Here is a 21,810-nt window from a genome sequence, read left to right as displayed (position 1 = left end):
TATTGAGGGAGAAGCCCCACCCAGTTTCCCACGGTTTATTTATTTTTATTGGAAAGTTGGATATACAGAGAGGAGGAATGATAGGAAGATCTTTCATCCATTGATTCACTCCCCAAGTAGCTGCAATGGCTGGAGCTGAGCCGGTCCGAAGCTAAGAGCCCGGAGCTTCTTCTGTGTCTGCTATGCGGGTGCAGGGTCCCAAGGCTTTGGGCCATCCTTGACTGCTTTCCCAGGCCACAGGCAGGGAGCTAAATGGGAAGCAGGACTGCCAGGATTAGAACTGGCACCCCTATGGAATTCCGGTGTGTGCAAGGCAAGGACTCTAGCCATAAGGCTGTCATGTTGGGCCATGAAAAATTATTTAAATCATAAAATCCTTTATTAGATACCAAATTCAACATTTTTTAAAAACCTGCTATAATTATTAATTTCTCGCATTTGTACATATTATACAATTTAGGTATTGAATCACTAGAGTTTTCATTAAGCAACTGTGTACATAAAAATAGGTATAATAATTTTTTCTCACTTCTCTGATTTTTCATATCCATATTTCTAAGACAAACAGTAGTTCTACAGTAATTATGTTGCAATTTACCATGGAACATACCCAAGTTTCCATTGGCCTAGTATAGGAAGTTATAACTAGCAGTAAGTTAGAATACTGAATCAGCTGTTAATTAAAGCTAATTTGGGGCCTGGCGTGTGGCCCAGCAGCTAAAGTCTTTGCCTTGAACATGCAGGGATCGCATATGGGCATTGGTTCTAGTTCTGGGGCAGCTCCACTTCCCATCCAGCTCTCTGCCTGTGGCCTGGGAAAGCAGTTGAGGACGGCCCAAAGCCTTGGGACCCTGCATCCGTTTGGGAGACCTGAAAGTTCTTGACTCCTGGCTTCAGATTGGCACAGCACTGGCCGTTGCAGCCACTTGGGAAGTGAACCATCGGATGGAGTATCTTCCTCTCTCTCTCTCCTCTTCTCTGTATATCTGACTTGGCAATAAAAAAAAATAAAATCTTAAAAAATAAAAAAGCTAATTTGCTCTGTGGTTGATGTTTCAGCAAGTTTCTGGAGTTCTCTAGTATTCTTGTTGGTTAATTGTGATATGAGTACTAAATCTTAATCCATCAAAATGTACGTTCTCAGGAATTTGTTAGGCTAATTCTGTAATTCTTAAATTTTGTCAGGTTGCAATGAATGTGTATGAGTTATCTTCAGCTGCTGGATTACCCTGTGAAATTGATCCTGCCCTGGTAGTAGCTCTTTCCTCACAAAAATCAGGTAAGATTTGTTAGTAAATATGTAGTACTTTTTGTTGAAAATATTGGTACTACATAGATATAGGTGTGCTATTTGTCCATCTATTCAGATACCTGATACCTGCCTTGTGTTCAGGAGTCATCTGAGGCCCCTGAGTCTGTGTATGCATGTATGCTGGGGCCCTGAACAGGATCCAGATCTGAGCCTTGAATCACTCCAATTTTCAGCTCAACTGAGAGAAACTGATAAGAATGGACCTGTAGAGTAGAAGGCAGTATGAGAAGTGGCAAGACGGTGATGAGTTAGTGAGTGACAAGATCAGTGTCAGTGGGGATTTAGGGGTACAGAGAGCTGATACTGAAAAAAGAATGGAAGAAACGGAATTAGGATAATAAGTGTAAAACAGTTCTCAAAGAGTTTGTTGAATAGTGAAACAAAGAAATAAAAAATCAGAAGAGGTTTTTTAAGATAGGGAAGATAACAGCATTTGTATTGTAATTGGAAATGGCCAAAGTGATAGCAGAAAAATATCTTGAAATTTCTATTTCTGTCTTAAAGGGACTGAGTTTAAACATCCTAGTCTGTACATTGTTGTACGATACTAATCATTTAGAAATTTTAAGGATAGCCCTTTAAATTGTAGCACCCAGAATACTCTATTTGTTGATTCAACTCTGATATAAGCAGCATTTTATCTATTTATACTAAAGGGTTTTATCCTAAAATCTTTAGGACAATGCTAGATATTTTTCATTCATATATGATTGATGACTTTCAGGAAAAAAAAATTATTCTGGTGATTTTACACAATAATCTATGAGGTAAATTTTCTGAGCTGTAGTAAATGGGTTTTTCTTGTGAAATAATTTATTAGCAAGTTTGTTATAAAATTTTGCAATTCAGATAATCCTAATTATATTTTTCACCCTGAAATCTTAACAATGAAGAAAAAATACAAGCTTGCATTGTTTATTATGTGTCCTTGAAAAATACTTAAGTAGTTAAGAAACCCCATAACATGAGAGGTCTTCAAAAATTGATGGAAAATGACTATTTTGAAAAAAGTAATATATGGATTTCAACATTTTTTGTTTATTCATTTATTTTTATTGGAAAGCTGATCCAACGCCAGGAGCCAGGAGCTTCTTCTGGGTCTCCCAAGTGGGTGCAGGGTCCGAAGGCTTTTGGGCTGTCCTCAACTGCTTTTCCAAGCCACAAGCAGGGAACTGGATGGAAAGATGAGTGGCTGGGATTAGAACCAGTACCCATATGGGATCCTGGCCCATGCAAGACAAGAACTTTAGCCACTAGACCACCACATCGGGCCTGGATTTCAAGATTTTTTTGCATGTTATTTATACTTAGTTTATTTTTCCTATAAAAAAATTGCCATAAGTTCTATAGAGCTCTAATAAAATCTTTCATGTTATTATTTTAAAACAATAGTAAGTTTTAAGTAATTTAAAAAATTTTTTACCTGAACATTTTTTTGTCTTTAGCTAATCTTTAAGAATTAGTTTAATTCTTAATTTTTCTGCTCTAGAAAACATCAGTCCAGAAGAAGAATATAAAATTGCCTGCCTGCTCATGGTCTTTGTGGCAGTCTCATTGCCAACACTGGCTAGTAATGTGATGTCTCAGTATAGCCCTGCTATAGAAGGTAATATGGTTTTAAATTGCTTTGGTACCAGGCAGTCCATTGACTTTGGAATAGTAGATACTTTTCAAGTAATTGATGCTATTTTGTCATTTAAAATACTTTAACTCCTGCCACTTACTAGTTATGTAACTTGGGTTAGTCTGTTTCTCTTTCTAGGCCTCAGTTTCCTAATCTATGATATATGTAAGAGCTGTCAATCTGTGACACGTGTGCATGAATTTGTGTCTTAGAGTGGATGATAAAATGTAAAGTGAACTTGCATGATTAACACAGATACAATCATTTGTTGCTCTCAGACTGTACTGTTTTTGAAAACCTCAGTCTTGTAAGAAGGGAGAGTCAGTCAGTACCCCAACTCGGCTTTCAGTCATGCCTCTATATATGTAATTATTAAGTTACTAAATATTTGCTTGCTACAGAATCTTTGATATTTGGGGATCACACAGAATACACACAATCTTATTTTCGCTTTCTCAGGACACTGCAACAATATACATTGCTTGGCCAAAGCCATAAACCAGATCGCAGCAGCTCTGTTTACAATTCATAAAGGAAGCATTGAAGACCGTCTTAAAGAATTTTTGGCTGTACGTATAATCAAGTAACAAGACTCATGACATTTTATATAGAAAATTAAAAACCACAACCACGAGATGCAATCGCGTAAATTCTCATTAGTTTACATTTTACTTAATATCCTCCAATGACATTTTCTTTTTTAGATTCTTTCCTCCAATAAATTAATTTTAGTCATCTTTTGATGTTTTTATGTTTTTCTTTTTTTTTTCCTTTTGGTGGGAGGGACAAATGAAAACCTGAGAATGAAGCAACAGAGTATAATACTTTGTCCCTAAGACTCAAGAAAACCTCTGCCCCAGTCCTGGAGCTCACCATTGTGAGCATGGTTTTGTTTGTTTCTTTGTTTTGTTTTTTGTTTTTTGTTTTTGTTTTTGTTTTTGTTTTTTTGCCTGTACAGGTATTTAAACTCCCTTAGAAGTTTTTTTAGTGTTTAAAAATTGAAAAATTTAACCAAAAAGATGTATATGACTGATTTCTGTTTACTTGGTAAAATATGGCTCTGTGTTTCTGTTACTGTATTTTTCTTTCTTTCTTTCTTTTTAAGGTTTGTTTATTTTTGAAAGATTTACAGAAAGAGAGGGAGACAGAAAAATCCTCCATCTGTTGGTTCAGTCACCCAGATGGCTACACTAGCCTGCTCTGGGCCAAGCCAAAGCTAGGAGTCAGAAGCCTTATCTAGGTCTCCTGTGATGGTGGCAGGGCCTACATTGAGTCATCCTCCACTGCTTTCCCTAGGCCATTATCAGGGAGCTGGATGGGAAGTTGGGACATGAGCCAGTGCCAGTGTGGATACTGGTGTGCCATGCACCTTTGCTTGATATGCCACAAAGCCTGCACCCCTCTTTGTATCCCTTATAAATATACCTGCTCCAACTTTATTTAAAGAAAGATGTGCTATAGTATACTGAATGCTGTAATATTTGCTGCTTCTTTTAGTTCTACACCTTGTTGCCTTTTTTAAAAAATTGAATTTTTTTTTTTAAATTTTAAAAGTAAACTAGAGCCTGGTGTGATAGCCTAGTGTTAAAAACCCTTACATTGGGGCTCGGCAGCATGGCCTAGTGGCTAAGGTCCTCGCCTTGATCCCATATGGCTGCTGGTTCTAATCCCGGCAGCTCCACTTCCTCTCTATCTCTCCTCCTCTCAGTATATCTGACTTTGTAATAAAAATAAAATAAATCTTTAAAAAAAAAAACAAACCCTTACTTTGCATGCACTGTGATCCCATATGGTGCTGGTTCATGTCCTGGCTGCCCCACTTGCTGGCCTGGGAAAGGAGTCGAGGGCAGCCGAAAAGCCTTGGGACCTTGCACCTGCGTGGGAAACCTGGAGAAAGCTCCTGGCTTCTGGCTCCTGGCTGGGAATTGGCTCAGCACCAGCCGTTGTGGCCACCTGGGGAATGAACCAGTGGATAGAAGATCTTTGTCTCTCCTTCTCTCTATAAATCTACCTTTCCAATACAAATAAATAAATCTTTTGTAAAAAAAAAAAAAGTGAATCTAGTGTCAGAGGAGAAAATAACTTCTTTTCTTAGGAAGACAGTATTCACACTATTTTTTTCCTTTTCCTTTATTTCCTTCATTTGAGATTTATTGTCCTAATCTCATTGGTTCCTGCAGCTTCAAACGCAATGTGAAATTCACATCCTTTTTGAGACCTAGGAAATACGGTCGTCCTCCGTTATTTGCAGAGGATTTGCTCCAAGACGCTAGTAGACATCTGCAGCAAAGATAATAATAACCACCGTTTATACCACTGTTCCCCATCCACACGCAGCTGTAACAAAGCTTAACTTACAAATGAAGACTAGTAGGAGATATTAATTTTTACAACAGTAACTAATAATAAATAGAACAATTAAAATACTATACTTTGTTCTTACTCAAGATACCTTATTGTGCCATTCTAACTTTTTGAAATAATAATATGGTTGGAAGCAGCTGTCTTTAACTCATCAAGATATTGTTGCAAAGACTGTAATCCTTTGGTGAAAGTAGAGGTGACTTTCTTGTGAGTTCCATTCAAGAATCATAATCCTTTTCATTTTGTCTTTTAATATGTACAGTGCAGTTGGCTCCACATTGCTGTTTCTACATCCTTTTCTTCTTCTTCTGTAGGTAATTGGACATTTTCTTCCAGTTCCTAATTTTGATAACACTTCTCAGTGACCATCATTATGTTCTTTATCTTCTTCATCAGGCATGTCGACAAGCCCTTCTCTACCAAATTGTCTTTGTCAGTGATTTTCCTAACTTCTCCGTCTTTGTCAGTGATTTTCCTAACTTCTCCATCAGTTTCTCAGAGGCTTGTCAGTTCTTATAAACTTTTTCAGCACAAACTGTAGTTTCTGGTTTTCATGTGTTCCTTGCAGCATAGGTAGATGTAACTGCCTGAGTGTTAGCAAACGCTTTTCAGGATTGTGCATGTCCCGATTAGAGTCTAAATCAATCGGTAGTAGGATGCAGCCAAAAGGCAGGCGAGTTTATGATGGACATACAACTATGACATTTGTGTTTCACAGCAAGCTGATTGAGTACAACCATGGTTTTTCTGTTATCAGCTGGATTTTAAGTGGAATGCTTTCTTTTCCAATTGCTTTTTTCAGTTCTGATTTAAAACACCAAGGGAACCATTCCATAAGCAAAACAGCTGTTGCCAACACTTTAGGATTATACTATCAGAACACATGCACTTTATTTTTTTCTGAGAACCTGTGGATTGTTTGCACATTGTCTGTGAGTGTTTCTTACAGGATTACCACATAATGCCAGAGTTTGTCTTTCCATGTTTTATATCCTTGGTGCTACCTTTGCATTTTAATTAATATAATTTGTAAGGGTCCTTCAGAAGTTTCTTTGCAATTAAACACATTCCTTGATGATATTCTTTATCTGTAATCAACTTCTTCAACTTTCTGAAATGTAGCAGCAACTCTGTCCACTAATTTTTTCAGCTCAAGCATATTGTTAAATATGTGCAACTACCATAACATTCAGTAGATGGCTTGGTATTACTTCTTTTAAGAGAATTCCTTGCCAAAATCTTTGTATAGGCTCAGTGCTTTCTGGTTCAACATTTTGCTGTCAGTTGGAACATATTTTCTGCCCATATCTTCTACTCCCAAATTTCATATCATTTCATGTGCAGTGTGGCCTTATCTTTTTTAGTTTGAGTTTTGACAGCAAAATGAGCACAAATTTCTTTTTCCTTCTCAACAACTTTTTAGATAGAAGATTTGTTTTTCCTGTAGACCTCAGCAACCTTAATGTAAAATTTCTATTCATTCCTTTTCTCTTAGAAGATACGTATCACATCTTCTCTTTGGCATGTCCAGATTGCAAGCATCTCACACTTGTTCCTTGGAGCCGCTATAAGATAAAATCAAGGTTACTTGAATACAAGCACTGCAGAACTGCTTGTTCTGTTAACTAAAAACAACTGATGAACAGAAGGGTAGCATATCTAGGCTGGGTAGTAAAAATGGTATAGATGCACAACAAAGAAATAATTAGTGTCTTTGGATGGAGCAGGATGGCATAATATTTCATCACACTACTTTAGAACAGTATACAATTTAGTACTTAATTATTTCTGGAATTTTCCATTTAATATTTTTGGAATGTTCTTCAATCTGTCATGCTAACTAGTTATGCGACCCTTGAGCGGTTGGCCTCCCCCAACTTCTTACAGGGACAAGTGGCATTCGGCAACCAAGATTGAGTAATAACAGGTCTCTGATGCCCTTAGATGTCCAGAGCTGTATGCAGTGCTTTGACTGGCTCAGTGTGTGCCTACCCTTTGCCAGCAGGCTCGGGTAACCCTTTGAACTCATTTGTGATGGGGATGGATATTGCAGTCATTCCGTATGAACGAGGAATTCCCAGTAAGGGTGAGGCATAAACTTGCATGGATTAAGTCCCTGCCCTTTGTACACCCCACCCTTTGCTACTACCATTTGGCTGGTTTAGTGAGGCCCTTGGATCGGTCCCATCGGGGTTAGCCCATGGCCCTGGCGGAGCGCTAAGAAGATTGGTGAACTTGACTGTCTAGAGGAAGTAAAAGCAAAAAGTCAGGTAAAGAAGGACAACAGATATTGGAAAGAGGAATAATGTGAATAGTTTTAAGACAGACTTGTCAGGCGTGGCGTGGCAGCCTAGTACCTCAAGTCCTCACCTTGCATGCGCGAGCATCCCATATGGGCGCCAGTCCTAATTCCAGCAGCCCCGCTTCCCATCCAGTTCCATGCTTGTGGCCTAGGAAAGGATTCAAAGATAGCCCAAAGTTTTGGGGCCCTGCACCCACATGAGAGACCTGGAGGAGGCTCCAGGCACTTCGCTTTTGGTCACCGCAGCTAAAGCTGTTGTGGCCACTTGGGGAGTGAATCAGTGGGCAGAATATCTTCCTCTCTGTCTCTCCTCCTCTCTGTATATCTGACTTTCCAATTAAAATTTTCTTTAAAAAAATCTTTAAAAGAAAAGATTTGTTATGAAAAAAGGTTTTAAGAATGAAATTTCCTTTATTACATTTGTTTTCTTGGGATCTCTGTTTTAATAACTTTATTAACCATTGCTTGAATGTGTATAAAAGTTATTTAATTGCTCATTGTTTTATATGCAGCTGAATGATTAAAATGTGTTAGAAGTTGAATCATCCTGAAAAACAAAAAATAACACCTGCTAAACATTTCGTTAGAAGTCATTTTAATATGTATGTTTACTTTTAAGCTTGCATCCTCCAGTCTACTGAAAATTGGCCAGGAGACAGATAAAACTACTACAAGAAATAGAGAATCTGTGTATTTACTGCTGGATATGGTAAGTCTCATTTTCATTTTTGCCAAAAAGAAAAAGTTAGAGCCATTTCTGACTGACTTTTTTGGCCAGGCTGAATTACTTTCTAATCTCTTGTGCACACTCTACCTAACCCATCTAACCCATACACTTTCTAAAAATTGCTGAGACGACTGCCTTCCCTTATTGTTTGTTAATATCAGCAAGCAAAGTCAAAGATGAGCAATATCTGTAAGGTGTTCTTTTATCAACGGTTTATCAGCTTGTTGGGAAGCATTCGGGCCTTATATTCCTATTTTGCAATGTTTAACCTTTTACGTTTTCTGATATTCTGTCCATCAAATGTAATTCCCAAAGCCTGTTTGTTTCCAGCACACGGCTCCTTGCTCACCTTGTCACCTCCCTTCTCCAGAGATCATTGTCCATCGTTATGGCCCAGCATGTTCCATAGCTCAAGTTCTTTACATGATAGCCTTTTCTGATTGCTCTGCCTACATTAGTCTTTCTTTTTGAGCTCATTTAGAATTTACAAGTTGTCATTTAATTATGGTTGGTTGTATGTCTGGTTTTGCTCTTTAGCTTAACCTAGGGGTTCCATTTAAAGTTTTTGTTATGGACCACATTTTCAATATGCTTGAGTTCTTTTGTGTCTACTGTATTTTTTTAGAACAATGAAAGTGCTCACCACATCCCTACCAAATAACTAATTAAATCGAGAAGTGGTGGTTCTTGTTTTGGTAGAATCCACTGTAGCACATTTACATTTTAGATTTTAAAGTAAAATGAGGAGTTTATGTCCGTTTCCTAAAATAAAAACAGTTTAGGAATTTTGACTTAATCTTTGTTAATAAATCAACATACCGTATGATCCAGCGATAGCATTCCTAGGAATATATCCAGAACACTTGTTTTATGAGAAACCAACATGCACTCCTATGTTCATAGCAGCACAATCAGTAATTGCAAAAACATGGAAGCAGCCAAAATGCCCATCAGCAGAGGATTGGATAAGAAAGCTATGGTTCATCTACTCCATGGAATACTTCTCAGCTATTAAAAAAAACAAAATGCAGTTCTTTGTGGCCAAATGGGCCAAACTGGAAACCATAATGCTAAGGGAAATGAGCCAATCCCAAAAGGTTAAATACCACATGTTTGCCTTAATTTAAGATGATATGATGTTATGTATAACATGTTATGTTATGTATGTTATATGTTGTGTATAAACTAAAATTGAAATGTCAATGAGGTGGTCACAGAAGGTGGTTAAGAACTCGCATTTACTTTTAACATATTGGTTACTCATTACTATGTCAATTAATTCCATAATGATGTAAATTTTTGCTGATGGTATGTTGGAGCTTTTAATTGACTGGGATGATACTCTGCTGGCTCTATCGTCAGACCAGAGAGGGTATACCTAAGAAGCCGTTGAACTTGACTGGACAATAAGATGTTGGACTCTATGTTTGGTATATGCTTGCAATGGGGGAATCTCAACTGAACTTGAACTGTGGTTATGCAACAAGGTGGAGGAATCCACCATGGTGGGAGGGTATGGGGAGGGGTGGGGAGAACCCAAGTACCTATGAAACTGTGTCACATAATACAATGTAATTAGTGAATTAAAAAAAATAAAAATAAAAAAAATGTTCCTACGATAAATTTTCATGTATTTTTCAAATTTTTCAGATTGTGCAGGAATCCCCATTCCTGACAATGGATCTTTTGGAATCTTGTTTTCCATATGTTTTGCTGAGAAATGCATACCATGCTGTCTACAAACAAAGTGTTACATCTTCTGCATAAAATATCAGCTTACTCAAGACAAGCACGCGTTCATCTGTTGCCTCGAGTTTATCTGTAAACTGTGGAACTATTTTACCCTAAGGCCTGAAAAACAGTTTGTGGATTATTAAGTTTCTTTCATGGTTGTATTTTCTGATATTTGACTTCTTAAACTGGTTGTAATACAGTATACTTGGTTAATTTAGGTTGCACCTTCTCTGAATTCACTGAAATCATTCCTATAATTTTAGAATATCATTTGTTTGAAATCTCTACATTATCTACATGTTTTTGATACCTGATGATGAAAAAAAATCCTTTGCTTGTTTATTTCCAAAAAAAGAATTGTATTTAGTGATTATTTTAGATGCTGATATTAGAGCATTCATCTGTGTGTAAATTATTTCATATAGGGAAGAGTTCTGATCTGTACTATGGTTCTTATTGAAAACAAAATTGGGTGTGCATTTCTGTGATGTTATGAATACATTTCTATTTTATTTTGAAATGTTTGCCAAACTAAATACTGTAACACTGTATAACATTAAAAATGTTGAAAGGCTGCTTAGCATTAGAAACAGATCATGCCCCAAAAATCTATAACAGCAACATATGTTGTTTATATAAAAGCCTAGTGATAATTTTTAGACTAACTTTTCCATGGGGCCCTATTGGCATTAGCACTACCATTATTTCCTGATGTATAATAAACAATCTTAGACATTTATCAACTGTTGATACAGATGTTAGTCTCTAACCACTTTTTATATGTTTTAAATTTTTGCAATTCAAGTGTATCTGCCATAACATGAAATAAACACTAGAATGTATCACATTTTGAATTATTTCTTTAATGAAAATCTTTGAAAATCTATTCAATAATTTAAAATTTTTAGTTTACAATGAACTGATTTGAGAATGTTTACGTACAGCATTTGATAAATCAACTGTTGCATTATTTGTTTAAATGCTTTGAAAAATATTCCAAGGAAAAACTAAAATTAGGAAATAAAATTGTGTGACTTTTTGTTTGAAAAAAGGACTAAAAGAAAACTTGTGTACCATCAGCTTGGTAACTGTCTGTAACAGAACGAGAGAGTTATTGAAAGAATGAGAAAGAATTAAATGATTCTGAAGAGAGTGTTGTTGAGAACTGATACAATTAGTCAGTAGTGAATGGAACGTACATAGAGGGCTGGCATACAGAGCAGAGCAGCTCATTTGGTTTGAAAACCAAACAGATGTTCTGCTCACTGATTTGCATTATGAAGTCTTTCTCAACAGCTTTGTGTCTGGATATTATAAAGAACTATTGTTCACAACCTCTTATGTGTGTACTAATAACTTGTGCTAAGATCAGAGAGAGTTACTGTGAATTCAGTTACAGCATTTTTTGTTGTTCAGCTGTAGGGGATGAAATGAAATTGAGCTGCCGCAAGATTATCATACAGGTGTTTTGGTATGATTTATCCAGTCTGTATTTAATGCAGGGAGTCGTTGTCACTGTTTGTGGAAAAATTTCAGTGGGTCCACTAAGGATTATTTTTTTAGGGAAAATTTTAAGTGGAATTGTTTTTTGCATTAAAATAGCCCAACACACAGTGAATAGTTAAAGCTAAAATTTAATGTGGTGAGTTTCAAAGTACAAGGATCCTAGAGTGTTTATAACTTCATTGGCAGTGATAGCCTGGGAGATAAAGTAAGTATTTGAGTATGTATACTTTGGAGTAATATGTGGAAGGATGTAATTAAGCCATATTTTGCTATAATAAGGCCAATAAAAGATCATCCTTTCATAGTCACCGAAAATTTTGTTGATCCACAGTTTTTTCACATGCATCTGAACGTATTGCCTGAACTCAATCTACAAGATAATGTTCTTGTTTTCTCTGCAGTATTATCATTCTACACACTAACTTGTGATTTACTTATTCCACTCAATAATCAAAGAAAGATTCTAATATTCTAAGTATTCTGTAATTAGTTTGACAGTTTCATTCGATTGTACATCCAGGGAATTGCTTATTTTATATAATTATAAATATCTAGTATCTGTCTTAGTGAAATTAACCCATTGTTCTAGGAGATCTCTCAGAATTGCTTCCTGCTATTAATCCATTCAGTTCAGCAGATCTTTTTAGATGTTGGGATATAATGGTTAGCAAAATATAGCAGGTCCTCTTTCATGACTGATATTATATTTTAATTGCAGTTGACAGTAAAAGAACAAACTTCTGATATTAATGAAGCAATAAAGGAGTTGATAAGGGTGCTGCTTTATATAGAGTCATCAGGAAAGACCCTTGTAAGAAAAACCATTTAAGCTCAAGATAAAGGATGAAAAGAAACCAGATGTGAGCAGAGGACTAAAAAGTGAAGGTAAGAGCCAATGAGGCATATACCAACTAGGAGCTGTGAGAAGTCAGATACAGGCCCCTTAAGCATCTGTGGTAAGGAACACTTGATCCTTCTACCATCCTCCTATTTGGCTACATAGCTCCTCATTCCTGGTCTGCTGGCCTTCTTTCTTTATTTGCTTGTGTAGTCAGAGCACTCAGATCAGTTGAAAAATTTATTGATTAGCGAATAGATAAATATGAATCTGAAGTGATAAGGTCTATTATATACTATCAGCCCAAACCCCATCAGACAGTCAGTTCTGATCTATTGATTAAGTGTACAATACTACTCATTCTACTTGCCTTTATAGGATTTCAATTTTATTCCTAAAACTGTAGCGAGTAATACTTAAAGTAGTAAGGATTAAACATTGTGATAAAGTAGTGCTTCTTTGCATCTTTATTTCCTCACTCCTCTAAAGGCACTTGAAAAAACAACATTCAATTTTAATGGTTTTAGCCTCCAATTTCTGATTAGAAAAACAAACCCTCTTAAGATTTGATGTGATCTCTTCATGGTGAAAGATTTGTTTGAAATTTTGTGAGTTTAATCTTTGGGTCCTCTTAAAGTTTGAAAAGAAACTTAAATAATATTTATTGATTTTACTTTGCTGTTATGTTCAGAGCAGAAGTTCCTGCCTCCTGCCACCTGCCACCTGCCACGTGCATGGAAGAACTAGATGAAGCTCCTAGCTTTAGCTGGCTATTGTAGCCACTTGACGGGTTAACCAGTTACTAGAAGGTTTATCTGCAGTTCTTTCAAATAAATAAATTCTCTTTGAAGTACAGGGTACAGAAAAACTCAAGAGAAGTGCTACCAAATTCTTAAGAGCTGCTTTTTCATTAGTGACTAGGTGAAAGCATTTCCTTGGGGCAGGCATATAGCCTAATGGTTATAGACACTGCCCAGACATCAGCCGTCATGACTGGGTTTAGTAGCCTTACAAGAGAAGCTCCAAAAGGTACCTTGCTGTGAACCCACTAAGAAGAGCCAGCAGCAGGCATTCAATAAATAGTAAATATCGGGCCCGGAGGTGTGGCCTAGCGGCTAAAGTCCTCGCCTTGAACGCACCGGGATCCCATATAGGCGCCGGTTCTAATCCCGGCAGCTCCACTTCCCATCCAGCTCCCTGCTTGTGGCCTGGGAAAGCAGTCGAGGACGGCCCAATGCATTGGGACACTGCACCCGCGTGGGAGACCCGGAAGAGGTTCCAGGTTCCCGGCTTCGGATGGACGCGCATTGGCCCGTTGCAGCTCACTTGGGGAGTGAATCATCGGACGGAAGATCTTTCTCTCTGTCTCTCCTCTTCTGTGTATATCTGACTGTAATAAAATGAATAAAAATCTTTAAAAAATAAATAGTAAATATCACAACATTTTAATCTTGGGCTTTCCAACTTCAGAACTGTGAAAAAAAAATTGTTTATATGCTACACGGTGGAAGGCCCAAGTGGCCTGACACCTTGTTCTAAAAACATGGCACTGGAATAGTGTAATTAGCTCTCAAGACGAAAACCCCACCTCTGAATTCCACTTGTATCTCATCTGTTATGGCATGCACACTGATTTTAGCATTTTTTCATTTAAATGGAATCTCTGTAGCAGGTATTATGTATGAACTTGAACTTTGAAGGTACATTTGTTTTTTAATTTCATGGATAAAATTAAACATATAGCACATGGGAGATTTTTCACTCCAAGTAACATATACAGTGCTTTCTATATGAAAAGAGAACATTAAATAATAAATCAAAATACCATGACTAATTTGTGGCCATATCTATGTCATTACACAACCATTGGCAGTACACAAGTGCAGAGAGCACAATGAGGAGCTCTCTAACATATCCTGTAAAGGCGATGCTGTGTCAGATTCTATACAGTATCCCAGGCTGGAGCTGAGCTTCTGTTCATTCCTAGGTTTTAGCTCTCCAAAGTGCAGAGGTCTGTGTGTGTCAGTTGAAGCAAGGCCTGACTCACACAACTTAAAATAGGAAGAATAAGGAGACTTTGACCTTGGCTGGTAAGAGGGATTCTTTCAAAGCCAAAAATCTTGGCTAAAGTATTAGTGACCTAATGTTTTAATAATTCATCCTGTATAGGTACTGTGCTAACTTTTATCTAACTTAACCCTAAGTATTGTTCATTTAGTTTTCATAGTATCCCTACATGCTGATTATCCCCTTTTACTGAGATGAAAGCTGAAGTTAAGAAAGATAATTTGCAAAACTCACATGGCAAGGAAGTAGCAGGGCCCTGGATATAAATATGGCCCTGGCTGCCTGCTCCTGTGCCTGGGAAAATGAAAGACAGCCCAAATACTTGGAGCCTTATCTGTACCCACATGGTAGACCCCAAAGAAGCTTCTGGCTTCAGCCTAGCCTAACCTGGGTCATTGTGGCCAATTAGGTAATGAAAATAACGGAACATTTTGAATAAATAAAAATTTACTAAAAAAAAAAGCCACAACCCAACTTATTTATTTATTTACAAATGAATGAAAAATCTTGTGGAAGCTTAAAAACATTAACATATTTGAAAGATACACAGAGATCTCCCATCTGCTGATCACAACCTAAATGCACTAACAGCTAATGCCCTAAATCAGGCTTAAGCCAGGAGCCCAGAATGCAAAACCTATCACTCAGATGGATGGCAGGCACTGGAGGAAGTGCGTTGGTAGGAAGCTGGAGCTGAAGCCAAGCGGCGCTTGAACCCAGGCCTTCTTAGAGAGGATGAGAACGTCTCAGGTGGCATCTTAACCCATGTATCATGTAATCGTCCCAGCATGGTGGATTTCAGGCTTCGGTTTTTTTTAAATGATCTATTTGTTTATTTGAATTATGACACAGGTGGGCGGAGCCAGAGGCTTAACCTGTGGCACCACAATTGCAGCCCCTGGCTGAATTTTAAAGTCCTTTGCCCAGTGTCACATAACTATTGGGTAACAGTGCTGAGATTAGAATTGTTAGCTGCTGAATGTGTAGCCTGTATTTTTTATATTGTATGTACTTTAGGGTCTTTCCCTAAGCACTGAAAAAGGTTTTCTGGGTAACAGTGGCCTTGAAGCCACTATCCATGATCTTAATTTGCTTCTTGCTTTACTTTTTCTCTCTCTAGTGTTCTCCCATTTAATCTCTGCAGATTTATATTTCTTTCCTAGGCTTATCTCCACCTAACATATTTGGTAGATAATTTGTCACTTACCAAATTTATTTTATCTTTATTGGAAAGTTGGATATACAGAAGAGAGACAGAGAGGAAGATCTTCCATCTTTTGATTCACTCCCCAATTGGCTGCAATGGTCAGAGAAGATGAGCCAATCTAAAACCAGGAGCCAGGAGCTGCTTCCAGGTTTCCACACATGGGTGCAGGGTCCCAAGGCTTTGGGCTGTCCTCGACTGCTTTGCCAGGCCACAAGCAGGCAGCTGGATGTGAAGTGGAGCTGCCGGGATTAGAACTGGTGCCCATATCCTGGTGCATGCAAGGCAAGGACTTTAGCCACTAGGCTACTGCTTTAGGCCCACTAAATTTAAAAAAACTCAAGTCCATACAGTACTTTTCTATGTCACAAAAATGCTGTTTGGGCTGTTTTATGAAGCAAATGCAGCTGCTGAAATAATATCTTGGAGTACAATATGTGGCTTAGTATTAGATTAATGGGAGAGTGCTGCTTCTTGGCCTTTGTAGAAAATAAACTTTAAAATCAAAACTTATATGTATGAGCATGCAAAACATTTTGTCAGTCTATTCTGCAACTCTGGTCTGAAAATGTTCATGTTATTTTAAAAGAGAGGGTTTCTCCCCCACCCCCGCAATTTAACATGAACAGTGCTTAAAATTTTTGGTCTGATCTATATGGTATATATGTTATATTGCATGTATGCATATATTCGACATAAAGCTTATGTAGTATTTTCAAGTGTGGTTGCAGTAATCAAAACAGTTGTAGCAATTCCAACTTGGGTGCCTCTGAGCTTTGCCACATGCTTTTTCCTACCTCTGGAATGGAATCTTCTTATGTTCTGCTTGGCAAACTCCTGATCACCTTGTAAACGGTGAACTCAAATGTCGTTTAACCTTTCCATCTTGCTTCTTCAGAATCTTGCAAATGCCCGTAATATATTAGTACTTTACATATCTCGATCTTCTTTGATTCTGGGAATAACTTAAGGACGGGGTATATGTTTATTTCATTTTTCTGTCAAGTCAAATCACAAGTCCCAAATAGCTCTCAGAGATTTGAAGTGTCAGCAGGCTGAGGAGCAGACCGATATAGACCTTCACACCTCTGTTGATAGAGATGCCTTCTGCTTCGCGTTGGGAACAAGTGGTTGTATTTCTCTTTATTTTTGAGGAGGAGAAGGGCGCTATGAATTGCATGAAGGTGAATATTTTCAGCATATGGAATAGGGTTATCTTGATGGTGAAATAAATGGTTTCTAAAGATTTTCCCAAGGAGGTAATTCACTTGTCTGGGTGTGTGTGGCAGAGAGGATGCAGACTCAATCTGCTGTGTCAATAAGCATACAGCTGGAGGCATTGGCCACATCAAAATTTTTTTTGATCTGCAAATGTAAATGAAATACCTAGTACAAAAACAAAGAGCCATTAGAGAAACTGCAGGTTGACTAGTCAGGTTATTGTCCTGAAGTCAGAAATGGCCCTTTATTCTGGCAACACCTCCAGCTAGAGGCAGGACTTCATCAAAAGACAGGAGCTTTGAGACACTTAACCGTAATCTTACCCCTTGGCAGAAATGCCTCCCACATTCAGGCTGGTCTGATGATCTCATATCAACAAGCACAGGATTAGTAAGCCTTGAAATTTTATCCTGTTAGCCAAATTCCTCATCTCTTCTCAAGATGGCACTGGCAGTTCCTTTGGCAGCTGATTACACAGAGAGAACCGACCAGGCCCGTACTCTTTCAGGACAACAGAACACTCTCATTCAATGAGAGTCTCTGTTGCTGCTGCTGCTGCTGCTAGGGGTCACAGCACCCAGAAAGTGATCGGAGGAGGCTGATGACCTCTGGTGAGTTCTGCTATTCTTGTTGCATCTGAGGTTGCTGGCAAGTGAACCAAGAACCTACCTCTGGTCGCAAGCATAGGTCACACTACTCTGAAAGACTCTCACCATGAAGCATACACTTTCTAGAAAAGCAATTTCTGAATATTTGCATTCTGTGAGCAAACCTGAAAAAGGTCATGGAAGATTTGTATTGTCTTGTAATTCCTTTTCCCTGTGACATTTCAAAGAAGTGTCCTTATATACAGAATGTTACAACTGGAAGATAGCTCTGATATTAAAAAAAAAAGAAAAGAAAATGTCCAAACCCTTCAACCCATTCTAGAAAGTCTTCTTTATGGGACCAGCACTGTGGTGTAAGAGTTAATCCTGCGGGCCCAGTGGCGTGGCCTAACAGCTAAAGTTCTCGCCTTGAAAGCCCCGGGATCCCATGTGGACGCCGGTTCTAATCCCGGCAGCTCCACTTCCCATCCAGCTCCCTGCTTGTGGCCTGGGAAGGCAGTCGAGGACGGCCCAATGCATTGGGACACTGCACCCACGTGGGAGACCCGGAAGATGTTCCAGGTTCCCGGCTTCGGATGGGCGCGCATCGGCCCGATGCGGCTCACTTGGGGAGTGAAACATCGGATGGAAGATCTTCCTCTCTGTCTCTCCTCCTCTCTGTATATCTGGCTGTAATAAAATGAATAACTCTTAAAAAAAATGAATAAATCTTTTAAAAAAAAATAGAACATCTGGAACATGAACTGGTGCCCATATGGTATTCCAGTACTGCAGGTACAGGATTAACTTTTTTTTTTTAAAGATTTATTTATTTTATTACAAAGTCAGATATACAGAGAGGAGGAGAGACAGAGAGGAAAATCTTCCATCCAATGTTTCACTCCCCAAGTGAGCGCAACGCCCGGTACTGAGCCTATCCGAAGCTAAGAACCAGGAACCTCTTCCGGGTCTCCCACGCGGGTGCAGGGTCCTTAAGCATTGGGCCGTCCTCCACTGCTTTCCCAGGCCATAAGCAGGGAGCTGGATGGGAAGTGGAGCTGCCGGGATTAGAACCGGCGCCCATATGGGATCCCGGGGCATTCAAGGCGAGGACTTTAGCCGCTAGGCCACGCCGCCGGGCCCGATTTATTCATTTTTATTACAGCCAGATATACACAGAGGAGGAGAGACAGAGAGGAAGATCTTCCATCCGATGATTCACTCCCCAAGTGAGCCGCAACTGGCTGGTGCACACCGATCCAATGCCGGGAACCAGGAACCTCTTCCGGGTCTCCCATGCAGGTGCAGTGTCCCAATGCATTGGGCCGTCCTCAACTGCTTTCCCAGGCCACAAGCAGGGAGCTGAATGGGAAGTGGAGCTGCCAGGACCAGAACCGGCGCCCATATGGAATCCCGGGGCTTTCAAGGCGAGGACTTTAGCCGCTAGGCCACGCCGCCAGGCCCCAGATGTTCTATTTTTAATATAGCTTCTTTCTTATGGCCTGGGAAAATAAAGGAGGATGGCTCCAGTCCTTGCACCGTTGCACCCAAGTGAGAGACCTGCAAGAAACTCGCTCCTGACTCCTAGCTTTAGTCCAGTTCATCCCTGGCTGTTGTTGTGGCCACTTGGGGAAGATCTTTCTCCCTGTGTAAATCTGCATTTCAAGTAAAAAAAAAAAACTTTAAAAAAGAAAAGTACTTTGCTGCCTGTATTAGCCTAATTGTACCTTTTGAAGCAGAGCTTCCTAAAGCAGTGGCAGAAGGGGAAGCGTCAGAATGCCTTTAACCCTGAGAGAAGCTAAGGATGCTCACTCAGAATGTGCTCCCACCCCAGTGAGGGTGGATTCCCAGCCTCAGTGATCACCCATGGTCTGTCTTGGTTTATCATTATCCTTTACCAAATTTTATTTCATTTAAGGGAGAGAAAATGCTAGTAAGTGCTCCTCTGAACATCACAGAAGTTCCCACCATAAAAACAACAAAAAAAATTATTTCTTGGCTCCCCGGGCTATGTGTTTTATATAGCATCTGTCCGGCCATCATCCTTTCCTCACAGCAATAGATTTTCCGGGGTAGAATTTACTAGAGGCAAATTTGCTACTTCAGTTTTTTGTATCTTGAAATAGATTCTCTTATCTCATTCAAATGTCTTATATTCTAAAGGGAATCACAAAAGCACTGGCACATGAACATGACAATTTTGAAATATGAAGACACAGAGGATAGATGCTTGGATGCTGTGTCTCCCCAGGGTGTCTGGCTACGGGCTTACCAGCCAGTTCCCACTTCTCTGCATCCTGGTAGGCATTGAGTGATGGTTCCAGCACGTGGGTCACTGCCACCCACACCAGAGAGCCTGTTTGAGCTCTGGGCTTCTAGCTTCAGCTTGTCCTTGCCCTGCTGTGTGATGAGAATTTGGGTAGTGAGTCAGAGGTTGAAAGATTCTCTCTTTCCCTTTCAAACAAATAGATATGTTTTTCATATACAGTGCCCACACAGGTGGTTATATGAGCAACGAGCAATGGCTGCTATGTGCTAGAGACTGGGGACCGAAACAAAGCAAACTAGCTAAAAAACACCATTGAACTAAATTTGTCTGTGGTTACCTGCCTTTGCTGGGGTGGGGAATGTTAAGAGCCATGGGCTGTGTAAGGCCTGCAAAAGCATTTAGCCTGGCCTTCCCAAGACAACCACTCTCAGCATTCAAAATTCAAGACATCTAAAGCAAACTAACTTTTAAGTAATAATTTTCTGTGGGCCATGAACGATGTTACAAGTAACCAAATAGCCCTTTGCAGAAAAGGGAAAGAGAAGATGTTGCCTAATAGGACGCCTGTGATTGTGTACTCTGATCCCAACAGGGGACCCTTCGCTGACTACAGCTGCTTAGATGGAGGAGGAAACCTGATCCAAGGAAAGTTGGTCCGATGGCTTGCAAATGCATTTCTCACATAAATTAGAATCAAGAGGCCAAGGGTTGTGTTGGATGGACACTCGTGAAATAGCGAGCAGTACAGGCAACCATGGAGAATTTCCTGTACCCCCAGGTCCCAAAGACAGAGCAGCAAAGAAAGCTGGCCAGGCAAAAAAGATAGAGCAAATGCACACAGCAGAAGACTTGTGAGAGTGAGGATGAGCAAATAGTCAGATTCTGCCCCCTTTTTTTTCCTTGAATTAATCTGCATTTGTATAAATTCATTAAAACATGACAGCTAACACAGGGCTTGCCAAAATAGAGTAACTGTTCAAAAGCTGCTTATTGTCTTACAGTTGTTGTTGAGATCATATACTCTGATTATTTGTTTTGAAAGTGGGTTACAGAGAAAGGGAGAGAGAGAAGTTTTTCATCTGCTGGTTTACTCTAGAAGGTTAAACAGCCAGCACTGAGCAGGCAGAAGCAGGAACTAGGAGCTTCATCCAGGTCTCTCACATGAATGGCTGGGACCCAAACACTTGGACCAGCTCCTGCTGCTTTTCCCAGGCTGAACTGGAGGAGAGGCATCAGGGACCTCTGCTGTGGAGATGATGGCATCACAGGCCTAGCTTCATGTGCTACACCACAGAGCTGGTCCTGCGTTTACATTTCTTGCTTACAAGAATCCTGTGCAGAGGATGTTGTTGGTAATTATCTGCTAAATGAATGAACGCACAGGGCATGTGTCCTAAATGCTCGGCTCGTCCATGAAGTAGCCCTTGATGACATAGAGCTTGTCATATACAAATGGTTGAGAAGAATCATTTTCACTTGATCTTGATCCTAACGTAAGTATCAACACTCACCATTTGCTTTAGGAGGCAGACAGTAAATCAAACAATAGCTACTCACTACAGAAGTATCAATACTGGACAGAAGTCCAGGAAAGTTTTAATGTCATTAATTATAGGGGGTGATACATTAAAAATGAACACATTAGAAAATTAGTGTAGTATCATTAGCAAACAAAATAAATTACACTCAGCTGAAATTTAGCTTTAGTTAGACTTTATATTCCTGTAACTTCCTGCTTTTGTTTCTTCCTGTCTTTTTGTAAGCTGGCTTCAATATTGTACTAAAGCTTATAATTCGGTGCAAGATAAGCATAACAGAATAAGTGGGAAAAAATGTGAGCAGATATACTTATTTTAGTGAGTAAGGAGTAATCATTTTGTCATGTTGCACTCTGACATTCAAATATCTTTATTATGGCTAATTAGTCAAGCATTTGCAATTCTGAACTATACAGAAAAGAGTAAAAGTATATTAACTTGTCACAATAGATCATTGAACTTGCTAAAAGCACGTTTCTAATTCATACTTTCTTCCTTTTGCTGGGAAAAAGTGCCT

At 39.1% G+C, this 21,810-nt stretch overlaps 1 protein-coding gene across 1 annotated transcript in view; it reads left to right on the top strand.

The window, feature by feature from the left end:
• The window catches only part of NCKAP1 (NCK associated protein 1), a 104,342-nt gene extending 93,432 nt beyond the window's left edge, over window positions 1-10,910 (top strand). The window contains exons 27-31 of the mRNA XM_058664698.1: window positions 1,186-1,279; window positions 2,802-2,918; window positions 3,396-3,505; window positions 8,222-8,311; window positions 9,980-10,910. Of these exons, the coding sequence (XP_058520681.1) occupies window positions 1,186-1,279; window positions 2,802-2,918; window positions 3,396-3,505; window positions 8,222-8,311; window positions 9,980-10,096 (528 nt within the window). The 3' untranslated portion in view covers window positions 10,097-10,910. The remainder of the gene's footprint in view (window positions 1-1,185; window positions 1,280-2,801; window positions 2,919-3,395; window positions 3,506-8,221; window positions 8,312-9,979) is intronic.
• Window positions 10,911-21,810: the final 10,900 nt, after the last annotated feature.

Source organism: Ochotona princeps, chromosome 5 (assembly GCF_030435755.1).
Source record: "Ochotona princeps isolate mOchPri1 chromosome 5, mOchPri1.hap1, whole genome shotgun sequence".
NCBI lineage: Eukaryota > Metazoa > Chordata > Mammalia > Lagomorpha > Ochotonidae > Ochotona > Ochotona princeps.
Note: the sequence above shows the minus strand (reverse complement) of the source record. Positions and strands in the feature narration are given on the sequence as shown.